General features: G+C 48.0%; 1 protein-coding gene across 1 annotated transcript in view; it reads left to right on the forward strand.

Moving 5' to 3' along the window:
* Positions 1-9523, forward strand: part of KCNJ3 (potassium inwardly rectifying channel subfamily J member 3) — a gene marked incomplete at its 5' end in the record, with an annotated part of 28144 nt that extends 18621 nt beyond the window's left edge. The window contains one exon of the mRNA XM_010714083.1: positions 8539-9523. Coding sequence (XP_010712385.1) covers positions 8539-9122 — 584 coding nt within the window. The remainder of the gene's footprint in view (positions 1-8538) is intronic.
* Between the last annotated feature and the right edge of the window lie 5966 nt (positions 9524-15489).

Genomic DNA, 15489 nt, shown 5'->3' on the forward strand with positions numbered 1-15489 from the left:
ACATGACATGAGCTGTACACACGAGGAGATGCTGGTGATGGAGCTGCGTTTCAAGTGCAAAGCAGGCACTCTCGCAGTGGGCAGCCGTGGTGAAGTTGCTGCAGACAGAAGAGCTGCTCTGAGCGTAATGCCAGCAGCTATCTGTGCAGCAGGAAGATTCAGTGTGTTCCCCAAGCTGCTGGGCTTACCAGACTAGAGATGCCCCTGAACACTGCTGGTGGTGCTGAGGGCATGGCAGGAGCTGGGTATCTCTGCTTCCCATCCCGGATGCCCGTGGAGGATGCCCATGATCACCTCCAAGGGAGGATTATGGCTGTGGGTCAAGGAGGGGATGCCCTTTAGCAATCCCATTCCCCAGGAATTTGCCATCCATTTGCAGCAGGCAGCCTCTTGCCTGATGCCAGAGGCTATTTGTTCCTTTTTTTGCCTGTATTTGGCTTCCAGCAGCTGAGACCCCATCCTTCAGCCTAAGCCCTAAGATATGTGTAAGCTGTGCATGAGTAGTGGGGCGACCAGTCTTAATCATAACTGTAAATACTAGTACATCAAGAGGGGATAGCAAACCAGACTTCCACTCTTTTGTGGGAGGCTGACAGTCATTCTGGTGCCTCATGCTGAGTGTCCTGTTGGAGGCAGCCAGGGGGATGCAGATCAGAAGGACAAGTTACAGCAGCACTGCAGCTTCATTTGAAGCGCCTCTGGGGATGAATGGGTTGCCCTTCAGTGTTGAGTGTTGTGAAGATACTCGCTTAATTATTACACATGTCAGACCAACAACACTAAATAGGGAACACTGACTTTCAAACACAGTGCTGTGTTGTATTTTATTTTCCTTGTGTTGCTGCCATTCAGTATGGCATGCTGCTTTCAGCAGCATTGCTTACAGACCGCTTGCTATGTTGGACGTGTGTGTAGGTGAGTGAGCCCCCAGCATCCCCAGGAGCTGCTGTCCTGCTGGGTCCCTGCATCTCCCGCCTGCACACAGCAGCTCAGAGGCACTGCATAGCGCCAGTGCTTTTCCATGTGAAGATGCAGTTCTCCATCCCAGGAAGGCAGTCTGTGACGTATGATACTCCTTCAGACTTGCTACAGCCCTGAAGATGGATGAGCCCTATTTTGGTGCTGAGCAGCATATGGTCTGGTGGGTGTTGGAGGAGCATGGGACCACTGATGGATTTGTGTATTCCAAGGGAACTGGGACTCATGTTTGTGTTGCTGATCTCATAACTAAAATGCTCTCATTCAAGGGGAATAATAATTTTTCAAGATCTTTTCAATTTCTTTTTCTTTCCTTTTGTGGTGAATTGGCAGACTGCTCCTACGTTTCCTTTAAGCTGTATATTCCCGCTGCATCCTCTGCCCACCAACAGTTTTGTTCAGATTTCACAAAGCAGTCCTTTCTCCGTGGCTTGTCCAGTTACACTGTGCTGCAAACAAAACTATTGTGGTTTGCCTGGGCCTGGAGGAGAGCAATGCAGCATCACCTTTCCTCTTGGCCTGGGGTCTGCTGTTGGCTCTGTGCTTCTTTGGGAAAGATTAGCAGCTATGAGCATGAGGAGAGCTGCCCAGGGGCAGGGAGCACTGAGCATTCAGGCTGGAAGGGGCTCTGCAGAGCACTTTGCTGTGTGTGGTGCAGGGCAGTGAGAGCTGCCATCTCGGTGCTGGTAGGTGGGGAGCAGCATGCAGCAGATGGCTCTGCAGGGAGAGCTGCTCCAAGAGAGGGGCTGGAGGGCTGAAATCAGCCCTGACTCACTGTTGCACGGAGAAGGGAGGGAACAGGTTGCTCTTCCAAAATAACATGGTTCTTTTTTTTTTATGTTAAAAAAAATGATATATGAAAAATACCAGGCTAGATAGTATGTATTGCTGCCACTGCATTAACTGTGCATTCAGCTGTTAGGCAGGGGCAGTGTGGCTGTGTGCAGCAGGGCTGGGCATTGTCACACAGGTTCTGTGATACTCAGTGCCCCATACAGCACACGCTGGCTGCAATCCTGCTAGACATCGAGGCGAGCTGTCTGCAAGGTGCCAGAGAGCTGTGTGCCTCGCTGATTAAAAACTGCCCTAGGAGGAGCAGCTGATAGAAAAATACCCTGGCTTTTTAAGCGTGCAGATAGATAGATAGCTGCTGGGAGAAGAGCACAGCCTGAACGAGCTGGGAGGTATTTATAGCACCGGAGCACAAACAACGCATCTAAATCGGGCAGCAAGGCAGCAGCCTGCCTTTGCTATTCAGTGCGGTGAGAAATTACAATGTTCAGCACAAGAGTGATGTCTGACTGTTGCATAAATGCGTGCGTTTTGTTACTCAATCCCCCTCGCTCCCGTTGTTCCCTCTTTGCATACATCCTTCCTTCGTTTGATCTCTGACCTCCTTTCGCTGGCGTGGTTTATAGATTTCAATGATAGATGGTGGTTAAGCATTAAGTGTTCTGTGAAAAGCTGTCTGGAATTCCAACCCACAAGGCAGAGCATGCTGTGCCATGGGGGGCATGCCAGCACCCCGTCCTGTCACTGCATCCCTCTTGTGCTGTCATCAGAGAAAGCAGAGTGGATCTAAAAGGACGAAATGGGCAGCCTCTCTGCTTCCCTGCTATGGAAGGAAAAAAATCATGTGCAGAGCTATCAGAATCCAAATGTTTTCTTTTCTTTGTAGCTGCAGCCTCACCCCTCTGCTGTCTGCCCCTGGCTCCTTGGCACGTGGATGCTGGGCCTTTGGGTGCAGATAAGGAGCAGCTGATGGCTGCCATTCTGCAGCATTGCCTGTGAGGAAATATGTTGGATATGAAGAACAATTCCTTCTCCAAAGAGCAGTCAGGCAGTGGCACAGCTGCCCATGGAGTCGGGGTCACCATCCCTAGGGGTGTGCCAGAACTGTGAGGATGCCACACTGAGGGATGTGGGCATGGGGGGGTGGGCTTGGGAATCCAACAGGGCTTCTCCAACCTTAACAATTCCACGATTTGATAAAACGCCACTTTTTCATCTTTAGAAGCGATTATTTAATTGGAATGTTATTTAAAAATAATCAAAGCCATTAAGCATGTGAAGGTGGCACAGTGTCTGCCTGCCTCTCCTCTGTTAAGGAACATGGGATTGCAGAAGTGCTGTGCCATAAATCAGGCATTAGGCTGGGCAGCAGCCGGGGCTGGCAGCTGCAAATTGACAAAGTTTTATGGCACTTCCAACGATTGTCCACCTAATAAAAAATGTATCCTGGAATTATGGTGGAAGAACGCTGGTGCTAAGAATAGCTGCTCCTTCAAAATAGATGGCAACTATTAAGGCTTAGGCACCGTGCCTGCTGTCAGGGTAGAAATTGGGCTGTGTTTCTCAGCTGTGCGTGGCACAGCTTGTCATTTTAAGTTGTATTAAAAAATAATGCTGCAGCAAACATTGGGAGGAAAAGCCTGAGAGCATCCATCACTCTGGGTTTGGCTGAATTGTTTCTGCCCTCGCATTTCAGGTGCCCATTTTCTGTCTTATTGCAGAATTCAGTCATTTACTTTCATTTCAGGCAGAGAGAGGCTCGGCAGCCAGGTGCTCCCATTGGGATACTGTGCTGAATGTGCTGCCAACCAGCTTGTTGTTCCCTTGGTTTCCAAAAGCCACTGTTTCTCTTTTCTACCATCCTGGAAGCCCAAGAGAAATGGATTTCTGTGGCAGTCGTGCCACCTCTGTCCTGCTGGAGCTGCTGATCTTCCCTTGGTCCCATGGTAGTGCAGCACGGTGTATCATTATGCCAAGTTCACACCAAAGTTCTCTCCTTGCATTGCTTTCATGGCCTCAGATGGCAGTGCTAAATTAGTCTTAATGCACAGGGCCCGAGAAACAAGAAAAAGAGAAGTGGCAGCGTGTCTGCCAGGTCTGCAAGGCTGCACATTGTGAGTTCCAGGAGTTGCCTGGATACAGCCATCCCCATACAGGTCCTTTAGAAATTTAGACATAACTTGAGGGTTATTGCAGATAGAATTAGGTTTCTGCAGGGCTTTTGTCAACAACTGCCATCCTTTGGAACGGTCTTGCTCTGTTGTGGAACGAGCCTGATCCTGTAGCAAAGCTTGAAGCAATCGCGCTAATGATCTTAATGACTGGGGTTTGGGATGCTGAGGGATCCTGTCCTCTCGCTGGGTGGCTGGGAGCTGTGCTGGGAGCTCCCCTCCTGCCAGCTGTGCTTGCTGGGATGGGGAGCTGAGCTGCTGGAGCCACGGACAGGAAAACAAAAGCTGGCAGAGCTGCCGCCTGGCTGAGCTGAGCTAATTGCGTTCACTTCTTCAGCCCGGCCGGGGCTCTAACAGCAAATGTTCTACCTCATTAGAAATAATAACTTGTAGTTAATAACTTATAATATGGCAGATAGATGCCTTTTGCTGCGGTGATAGCGCTTGCTTCAGACAGTGCGAATGATGAAAGGCAAAGGCATGGTTATTAAAAAAATGCCTTCAGATAAATCTCAAGGTTCACCAATTTAACCCATGCTTGGCCTGGACAGCAGCTCTGCTCTACTTTATTCAAGGGCAGCGATGGAAAATGTTCTGAGACGTGCATGGCTGGGCTGTCCCAGTGTGACCAGATGAGCATGGAGCACGTACATGGGGGGGCTGCCCCAAGCAGCTCCGTTCTCAACTGCATCCCATGGGGTTCAGCTCTGCAGCACCTGGCATCTGCAGTGGTGGAGGGGCAGGAGGCTGGGTGCTGTGCCTCACTGCATGGCTTCTGGGGTGGAACAGGAGGAAGTTCTTATAGGAGGAAGTTTTTCAGCCAGAGGGTGGTGAGGCACTGGAACAGGTTGCCCAAGGAGGCTGTGGATGCCCCATCCCTGCAGGCATTCAAGGCCAGGTTGGATGTGGCTCTGGGCAGCCTGGGCTGCTGGTTGGTGACCTGCAAACAGCAGGGGGTTGGAACTGGATGAGAATTGTGGTACTCTTTAACCCAGGCCATTCTGTGATGATTCTATGTACACGTGTGGCATCGTCAGCATGGGCAGGAGGAGGAATGGCAGCTCCAGCTTCTTGTGGAAGCACTGCAGGACAGTCTTAGGTGAAGTGGTCCAAAATGCTCAGGATTTGGAGTTGTGAGCATGCAGTGTATTCAGCCAAAATAACATGTTTTGCTAGCAGAAGAGCAGCTTCTGTTTGGAAATCTCTTCCCTCTGGCACTGTGAACAATGTTATTGCATCCTGTGTTTTTTGAAATAATAGAGGTTTTCTTATTGGACAGTTGTTCCTACTTTTCAGGTACATTATTGTGATTTTTTTATTCAGCTAGAGCTTTGTTAATGTGCATTGCAGTCAGCCCTGAAGAGCACTTTGTGGTGGAAGCCTATGTTTGGAGTGATAAACAATGCTCATCTCAGCCTTTTCCTTTGACAAATGGATGGCTGCGCAGCATTCGGAGAGTTTATTCCAAAGGAGAGTTTAAATTTTATACCGCAAATGAATATTAATAATAGACAAGCTGGTAGAAATGTAAGCAGCCCATTAACATGATGAAGGCATGGAAAGAAGTGTCAGTATCGTACCTGCTGATGGATAACTCCTTGGGGAAAAGAAGAATCTGTAATGACAGACTAGTTGATTTTTAGAAGTCTTTTTCAACAGTGGTGGCTCTATGAACAGAGGCAGAGCAGAACCCATGAGCTTGGTCTGGGACCTGGTTGATTTGGTGGGAGCAGGAGGAGCTGCACCTGCTGTAAGATGGCAGGGCTGCTCGTAGCAGAGCATAGATTAAGTATGGAGACATAGAAAGTAGTACAGTGGTGGCTGTTCAGATAGGAGCACTGCTGCAGATGACAGCCTATGGGAAAGCCTGGAAATAATATTGCTTTGAGTTTTGGTGTTCTCCCATTTGGATGTGTTTGAGCTGAAGTTCATCATGAAGCCAGGAGGAAGGCGAGGTTCCCTGCCCTGCTGTGCTCTGCTCGGTGCCATGCCCTCCCATCTCTTGCTGTTGGAGTTTGACTCTTGCTGTTGGTGGCAGAGAAATAGCCTTTCCATACCTGGCATGTATTGAGTATGGGCTGACTGCTTGCAGAGAGGCACTGCCACGCTCGTAGGATTCTGCCATGAGGAGTTTGAGGGCACGGCAAGGGGAGGGAGAGCAGAGCAATGCAGTGGAGCTGAAGGAAAATCTGAACTGATTTCTTGCCCAGTGCCTTAACAGAGCACGTTCAGCACCTCCTAGCATCTTCTGCTTAGCTTGACAATTATTCCTGGTGCCGACAAGTGTGTCAGTAGCTGCAGCTCCTCTGGGGGACTGCTGAGTAATTTGCAACCTTGGGTTTGTTAGTGAATAGAATGCATTGAACTTGAAGAAAAAATGATACACCTGCAAATATTCCTCTCTCAGATGAGCTTCCATAGGGTTACATTGATACAATAAAAGATGGATTTTCTTGCAGAAGAGCCCTGCAGTGTGAGGCAGCCTGGAGCACAGTGCGGCATGGGCAGTCCTACAGCATGAGGCAGCCTGGAGCATGGAGGGTCAGGTTGGGTGTTAGGGAACGTTTTCTTCTCCAAAGAGCAGTCAGGCAGTGACACAGTTGACAGGGAGTGGGGGAGCACCATCCCTAAGGGTGTCCCAGAGCTGTGGGGATGTGGCACTGAGGGATGTGGGAAGGAGGGGGGGGGGGGTGGTGAGGGTTGGACTTGGGGGGTGGGGTGTCTCAGAGGTCTTTTCCAACCTCAGTAATTCCATGGTCCTGTGATTCTATGATCCTGTGAGGCAGCCCTGCAGCACAGGTCCAACTTTGTGTACCATCAGCATGGTTACATAGTCCTTCTCCAGCTGTCCTAGAAGGAGAGCTCTGCATTTGAAGTTCATTTGCCATCTAAAGCACAGGTCATGGAGTCGAGCAGCCCTTGCTCTGTGGGCAGCTCTGAGTGCTGCTTTGCCACGTGCACGCATTGCTGGAAGCTCTCTGTCCTAATGAAGGCTCCCTTGGGGTCAGGTCTAGGGGAGCAGCAGGGAAAGGGTCGTGCTTTCCCTCTGAAAATTCAGCTAATGAACTGCTGCAGGATAAAGGCTGCAGATGGCAGAAGTACTCACTGTAATTACCTTTTTTTTTGGTGAAAACTGTGGATTTTTTTTCTAAACCCATTAGGCACGCGTTTGCTTCCGCTTCATAAAGAAAATGGAAACACAGGGTGAAAATGCATCATGAGGTGTAAAGTATTGCTCTGTTGGTGACAGCAGGGATGGGCTGGGTTTGAAAGCTGCACTAGCAGTGGTATTTATAAGCACTGTGGGCAGTGAGGGGTGCAGCCAGGGCAAAACCTTCCCATGTTCACACTTTTCCTTTAAGGGATAAAATTGTGAGGTTTGTGTCCTGTGGAGTATTAGCAATCAAAATTTCTACACGAAGCTGAAACTTTCATCCCGATAGCGGTAACATGAAGCATAATAATGTTTTACTTCTCTGGCTGTGTGTCATCAGATGCATATTCATGCCCTGCTCCCCTTTCCTACAGCCCTGGTAGCGTTTTTCATGTGCTTTCCAAAGTTTCCTTTCACTTGCTCCTGACTTAAAGGCATTGCTGCCAACCAGGCAGAGCGTGTGATTGTCCAGGCAGATTTAAGATTTGAGAATAAAATGTCCTTTTGTCAGTTTGTTACATCAGGAGTTAGACTTGATGATCCTTACAGGTCCCTTCCAATTTGGGATATTTTATGATTCTATGATCATAGGATGAAATGGCTGTGTAGCCATATTTCTAGATTGCTGTAGATGCCATCTGGGGAATAAAGACAAGAAAACCCAACACACATACTCTGGAAACCTCCAGCTGCCCCAGTCACTGCTTCCATCTGGTTCTTGAGGTCAGGCAGGCAGCCAGGGCCAATGGCCCAGAGGAGGAGCAGCATGTGCAGGCAAGAGGCAGGAGCAGAAGGGAAGACAAGGGCTGTGTTGGGCCCTTTGGTCGTATTTCTTTGTCTGTGCTAACAGTTGGAACCTTTGATCTCGGCCAGGTCGCTATATATCTGTGATCTGTGGGCAGGTTGCCAGCAAAGCACTTAAAGAGAAATAAATGCATTTCCCAGCCCGTGCTCACTGCGTTCCAATGGAGCACAGTGCACCAGGATGGGCTTGGTTCAGTCAAGCGATACACAAAACCAGCCCTCATGCTTTATGTATTTTGGTGAATATGATGAGTATGTGGAGCAGCCAGGCCATCCTTTAAGGTCGCAACAAGTCCAAGTTCACGTTCAAGTTAGCAGCTCCTGCTAGCTCAGTGCTGAGGCTATCAAGATAGCTTGTGTTTTGCCTTCATCAGCAGAGCCTTCAGAAGTGGCCATAAGAACAGACATGAATTATTCATACAGGCACATCCCTTTCTCTTATTTTTTTTTTTTGGCACCTCTCCCATCGAGAATGACAATTTAATAGTAACTATGTGAAAGTGGTAGACGTGCCAATGCCTTTTCTTTCATATGTTTAAAACATCAACTCTTTCCTTTAAAACATTCAAAAACCTCCAAGGTTTGTGCGGTTCCTAAATTGTGTCTAACAGATGCACTTTTGTCCCTTGCTGCTTGCAGGGATGACGTGCCAGGCCAGGACATCCTACACCGAGGATGAGGTGCTGTGGGGCCACCGCTTCTTCCCGGTTATTTCCTTGGAAGAAGGGTTCTTCAAAGTCGACTACTCGCAGTTCCACGCGACGTTTGAGGTCCCCACGCCGCCGTACAGCGTGAAGGAGCAGGAGGAGATGCTGCTCATGTCCTCGCCCCTGATAGCACCCGCTGTCAGCAACAGCAAGGAGAGGAATAACTCGGTGGAGTGCCTGGATGGTCTGGATGAGGTTGGCATAAAACTACCTTCCAAACTGCAGAAAATAACTGGAAGGGACGACTTCCCTAAAAAACTCCTCAGGATGAGCTCCACCACCTCAGAGAAGGCCTACAGCATGGGCGATTTGCCCATGAAACTGCAGCGGATCAGCTCAGTCCCTGGGAATTCAGAAGAGAAACTGGTGTCCAAAGCCACCAAGATGATGTCGGATCCCATGAGCCAGTCTGTGGCCGACTTGCCGCCCAAGCTCCAGAAACTGTCGGGCGGCGGGCGGATGGAAGGGAACCTTCCTCCAAAACTGAGAAAAATGAATTCGGATCGCTTCACATAACCCAGCTACCAAGGCCGGACTGCCCCAGCAGGAGGATGGCCTACCAGAGCTCCACGTGGCTCCATGCCCTGTGCTGGCAGGGCTGTGGGTACACCAGCAGGCTGCCCGGGGCCAGCAGAGCCGTCTGCCCCCGGCATGTAGAACCACGATGCGCATGCAATAATAGTGTGCAATTCCTGCATCTGATTTTTCTGGCATGGCTCCTACTATATTTATTACTGTATATTCTGAAAAATGCATCCAGGGGTGTTCCGTTCCCTGCGTATTTCTTAAGAGTCAGTAGCAGGTAAAACGTGTGAGTGGGTAACTTTCAGGGTAGGTTATAATTTGAGTTCGTTTTCTTTTTTTCTGACGAGGGTTGTGATGTTACACACTGGAACAGGTTGCCCAAGGAGGCTGTGGATGCCCCATCCCTGCAGGCATTCAAGGCCAGGCTGGATGTGGCTCTGGGCAGCCTGGGCTGCTGGTTGGTGACCCTGCACATAGCAGGGGGTTGGGACTGGATGAGCATTGAGGTCCTTTTCAAGCCAGGCTATTTTATGATTCTATTTTGTTCAACAAAGTAGTTACAATGCATGTGATTTTCGTTTTATTTTATTTTTATCCTAAAAGGAATTGTATTCATTAATTCCTCACACCAAACCTGCTGGCCTTAAACTAACTGTTGGTTTACATTTTGCTTTAAGTTCTTCTTGGGTTTTCTTTTCCTGCCTCTAGACTGCTGGAAAAAAAGTTAGTGTATTTTACGAGACGCTGTTGAGAAAAGAAGCTTCTATTGATAAGGCTAGGAAAAACTGTAAAGAACTAAGTGAAATTGGCGCTTCAGATAAAATTAGAAAAAAAAAAAAAATTAGAATCCTTCCATCATTTATCCCTGTAAGACAACATGCTTGGTTTCTCAGGACAGCTGAACATGACAACAGTTGTTATTCAGTTGTTCCTGAAGTCAGCCAGGCTTCTGTTGTGGATGCTCTGCCCCAGGAGCAGAGCTGGGCTCCTCTCAGCCCCTGTGTGCCAGGGCTTTGCTCTCCCTTACTCTGCAAACCCATCCTGCAAACCCAGGTCCCAGCGGTGGTTCTGTGAGCCCACATCTTGCAGCCAGAGCTGTGAGAGCTGCTGTGTCCCATGGTGATCCCTGTACTGCTTTCTCTGTGGTGAGAACACATGCAAAGACGTTAACCAAGATTGACCCTGTGGGTTTTGAAATGAGTAATACTTTGTGTAAATGTTCGGTCTGGTATCCTCCTGTGGCTCTGTGTGGTTTTGGGGTTTTTATCCTGTTTTATTCCCTCTCTGCTGTTGTGCCCCAACACCTGTGCTTAACCCTGCCTAACACCAGGCTGTTGCAGTGCCTGGGCTGTGCTGAAGGACCCAAAACAGGGTGGCTATTTTGGAGCTGGGCAGTGACAAGGCTCTCTGTCTTGCTTCAGTGGGAGGTCTGGGTGAGGCAGACCATGGGGCAGCACTGGCAGCATGGCATCAAGGTGTTGGAGGCAAAGCACAGCTGTGTGGTCTTGGAGATGTACAAGTGCAATGGCAGTCGTGTAGGGCAGTTCTGGCTTGAGAGCTCTGGGCCACTGGGTGTGCATGCTTACGCTTGCTCAATAAGGATGGATCTGCTCTTCATTGGGAAACAGTAGTTTGGTTTGGATAGAAATGGTGGCATGGGATGAGAACTGAGAAATGCAATATTGCTGGAAGGGTTGGCTGAGCGTCCACTGGGGCTCAGTGCTTGGCCTGGAAGTTGCCCAGTGCTCCATCAGCTGTGCACTCATGGACTTTATATTAACTAAAGGTTTTTTCCACTGTTTGTGATGATTTCTGAGTGGCACTGCATGCTTTTTACACCTTTGGCCATACTGTAATACTTTGCCTGTTGTTTAAGGGAACTGTGTGTGTGTGTGGCTCCCTGCGTGCTGATGCTGTACACTCAAGTGATGAGCAGAATTCCAACGTTGCAAGGTAAGAGCTGAATGTTTTTCCCCTATTTGCTAACACTTATTCAGGCCATTTTATAAACAGAGTTTTGTGCCATTTGTAACTCTTCCACACGACCTTGGCCGAGTGAAAATGGCCACATACGAAGGTCAGGCATCCACATTAAATATGCCACCTCCAGTCCAAAGCAGAAAGCTAAGGACATTGAACCAGCGTCATGATGGCTGATGAGTCGTAGAAACATAGGATGGCTTAGGTTGGAGGGAACCTTAAAGATCACCCAGTTCCACTTTGTGCCACGGGTTGGCTGTCCCTCATCTGCTCAGACTGCCCAGAGCCCTATCCATGGCTTTGGCATCTCCAGGGATGGGGCACCCATCGTGCTCAGGGCAGCCTACCTCCCTGCAGCCCCTCCTGACACAGCAGGTCTTGGGGCAGCCCCCTGCACCCAGGCTTCCATACGGACAGCCAGCATGCCTCCATGCTAAGAGCAGTGGAGTGTCCCCAGCCATGTGCTGCACACAATGAATGTAAGGGGCTGAGCGCGAGCGGTGGTGAGGTGCTGGGTGCCTGTGCACCAACACTGGGACAGCGGTCTCGTGTTTGTTGAACTGATGCCATATAAAATACTGAAAGTGACAGTTGATTCAACATTTTAAATAATTCTCCTGTCCTTGTTGTACACAAGTTTTCTGAGGCTTGTGGCTTGTATTGCAATGTATGATGTACGTTAAGGCTAAAATATACGCGTCTTCTGTTACTGAGAGTGAAAGTAAAAACATGGATGGTTGGTAACTGTCTCTGGTTATTGGGTTCAGGAAGTTAATCCTGGTTAACACTTCATTTTTAATGATGTGGCCCCTTTTGTGTTTTTCCTGAACGTTTTCACCCAGCCCTAATGCTTGTGCTAAGAGAAGTGTATCTGTTTGTTCGACTGCACAGCCGGTCTGTGTTCTCTACTGCTGAATTTATGCTTGAATTATATTGTAAATTGTACATATTTGAATTAGAATAAGCTAAATGCATTTTCTGGCATGCACTCTATAACTGTATAAATGTACAAGTTTATTTGAATAATACAAAACAACAGACTCTTGTATTCATTAATACTGCAAGCTCAGTTTTATCTACAGCTATATTAAACTTTCGGAATTGTTCAGTTTGGTGATGCTCTGGGTGTTTGTCTGTAGCCAGTCCCTTTCTTTATTACCTTCATGAAGGGCTGTGTGTCCTAGCTGCTTACCAGTCAGTGTGTGGGCTGTTATATTGGTATATGGTATTTCCATAGTTAACTGTTATATGAATCCCTCAGATTCGTAGTGGTTGTCAGGTCTCTCCTTGCTTATAGCAGCCCTTCCTCTCTGCTTTCTTAGGAAGAATTACACAGAGTTACTGGGAATCAGCCCTGCTGCTGGTGCTAGGCATGCCACAATGCGGGGAATTGAAGCTCTGTTTAGCATAATTGAATTACTGAGTGTGGCAGAACAAAAAGACATGGCAACACGGAGCTGCATCAATCACGCCGTGCTGCCAGACGCAGAATACATTTGAATTTATTTCCTCAGCTGTGTTGTAAGAGAGTGAATTTTTGGTGCTTACTGGGAGAAATGGGACTGGAATTGTTTAAATACTTGGAATAAGATGGCTGGGGAAGAGGAGCAAGAAAGAAAGAGAAGTGCCCCAGTGTAATAACAGCTTGAAACAAATTCATGCTCATCATGTGTTGGGGCAGAGAAGAATATGATTGCTTTTTGAATGAGATCTAAGAGCTTTATTCTGCCTGCAGGAGCAAGGGAACCCCACCAGTGCAGGACTGGTGGTGGCTGATGGCTGGAGCTCAACTGCATCCACAGAGTCCTTAAAAATGTTGGATGGCAGTGGTGCATTGCTCCTGAATGTGTGCCACTTGGAGCCAGCCAGCAGGGCTGCCAGGAGAGCACTCAAAAAGACTGGGAAAGAGATGGAGAATGGGGAAAGAGAGAGGGATGGATAGAGAGCCTATCATTTCTATCAGCCTAATTTCCATGTGGCTATAAGCACTATTTAGCACGAATGCAGCACCATTTTTGTTTACCTGTTTACAGCCCTCCTCTGAGTGCTGCAGAAGTGCACTTGAGTTATTATTCCCAAAACAAACATCTGTGCCTCCTCCCCTGCAGGATGCGGGCTGGGGATGCACAGATCCCTTCTTTCCTTCCAAGGGATGCAGGTGTGGGATTTGTCTTTGCTCCAGCCCCAGCAGTTCAGGCCCACCAGGACCTGCCCTGCTCAGCCCAGTGCTGGGCATCAAAGCTGAGGAAGGGCTGAGAAGCAGCACGAGAGGGGAGGGAGGATGGGCTGAGCTGGTAGCTGCAAACTGTGCGCTCAGTGGAGCTTCCTTGGGTGTGTGCCCAGCTATGGCACCATTTGTGTAGGGAAATACATGTGCTCACATAATATATATGCATAAATCCCCCTGAAAATGTCTGACTTGAGATGGCTGTGTATTTATAATGCATAGCAAACAGCAAGATAACTTCTTGCTACTTCAGATGTACTCCCGCTTTCCAACTGCTTATGTTTATTTCTGTCCAAAATGTTTGTCGTTTTTCATAAGCAGCTTTTTGGGCACTGCCTTGAGAACCAAAGGGCTGGACTCATTCCACACCAATGGCTTGAGCCAGAGTGCTCATGGCAGATGGATGAGCGTGCAGGGCTGAGACAGCACCGAGCAGAGCAGCATCTCTGCTGAGTGAATAACCAGGGAGAGCTGTCTCTTGGCATCCTGCAGCAGCTCCCTGGGAAGGTTCCAGCCATCCCTTCCTTGGGCATTCTTGGAGCCCTCTGGCAGTCGCAGAGGAAATAAAAAGCAAAAAAGGCATAGCTCAAGGTGGGGAAAAAAATTATGCCCTCAGCTGGGCTGGTTTCCTTGCCTTATTGGTTCCCCACATCACACCTACAACGCCCAAGGCTGTCGATCACTATGTGATTGCTCATGTCCCCAGTTCACATCGTCCCCAATTCACATGGTCACAAATTCACAGCAGCCTCAGTTCCCATTGTCACCAATTCAGAACATCCCCAATTTATGTTGTCCTCAATTCACATCATCCCCAAGTTGCAACATCCCCAGTCCACTTCCCATCATCTCCAATTCACATTGCCATCAATTCACTACATCCTCAATTCACGTCATCCCCAATTCATGCTGTCCTCAATTTGTATCATCCCCAGTTCACACCGTCACCAACTGACAACATCCCCAATTCACATCAGCCCATGTTCTCATCATTCCCCAATTCACATTGTGAGAATGAATGATACAAAACTATAGGATACCAGCTGGTAATAGTATTGATAAGGCATAACAATTTTTATTTTAAAAAATTGTAACATACACATTTAAGACTATAAAGCAAAGTATTTTGTTCTTTTTCATCAGCACATTACACTTTTATCTGTATTTCATTATATGCAAAATGCAGAAACCCCCTCACTGTATCTTCCCAAATCTATTGCCTGTTAATACTTTGCTCCCTTAGCAGAGGCAGCTCCGAGGGCAGAGTGGCAGCAGTGTGACACAGAGCACAGCAGCACCCTGTGCTGAGGGCAGAGCAGGAGGAACAGAGTCAGAAAGCAATCCCATAAACACATCTGTCTTTTCTGCCTCCCTAATTGATATTTGAATCTTACCGAGATGATGGAGTCAAATAGAAATATGCAGCCAAGGAGCACATCAGTGCACATTGCTGTTACTGTTGATGGGAATAGAGTCATTTAGGAATATAGTCATTTAGGAATATATAGGAATGTAGTCACTTCTGCTTCAGCTATCCCCTGTGGCATCAGTGAACAGAAAGCTCTGAGTGAAGAGAATTAATTTCCCTTCTACTGACTTCATAGCATGCAGTAGGGCAGGACCAGGCAAACCCAGTGGTTTTCCCCCCCCACCCCCATCTGTAACCTATACTTTAAAAAAAAGGAAAGAAAAAAAAAAAGCAGAAAGAAATGACAGTTTCAACAACATATATATATTTTTAATGATATTCCAAACCAATCTGCCACATGAGTAATATGCCTCACTCACATTGCAGACCCTGCATGGTACAAACACTACCAGCAGTCCCACACAGCTGCGCACACACACCATTCACCAGCCCACCAGCCCTCTATACTGATACCTGAATGCCATTGCATAATTTATGTATTTTTGTATGTATTTCTTGCTGTACATACACACGTGGTTTGCTCAGCCCTCAGGAAATCTGTGTAAAGGAAATGACACACTCTGTAAGAGATGTCAGCTACCTTTCTGATGCTTCAGCACCAAACGTAATGAAGCAGAAAGGCAGCAGTGGAGGAACATTTTAAAGTGCTGGTAGGTCTGGGTGGTGGGGAGACAAGTTATTGTCTTGTTAAATCCAGGCATCAACATCTTATCTTGTAAGCA

The sequence above is a fragment of the Meleagris gallopavo genome, chromosome 7, assembly GCF_000146605.3.
Source record: "Meleagris gallopavo isolate NT-WF06-2002-E0010 breed Aviagen turkey brand Nicholas breeding stock chromosome 7, Turkey_5.1, whole genome shotgun sequence".
NCBI lineage: Eukaryota > Metazoa > Chordata > Aves > Galliformes > Phasianidae > Meleagris > Meleagris gallopavo.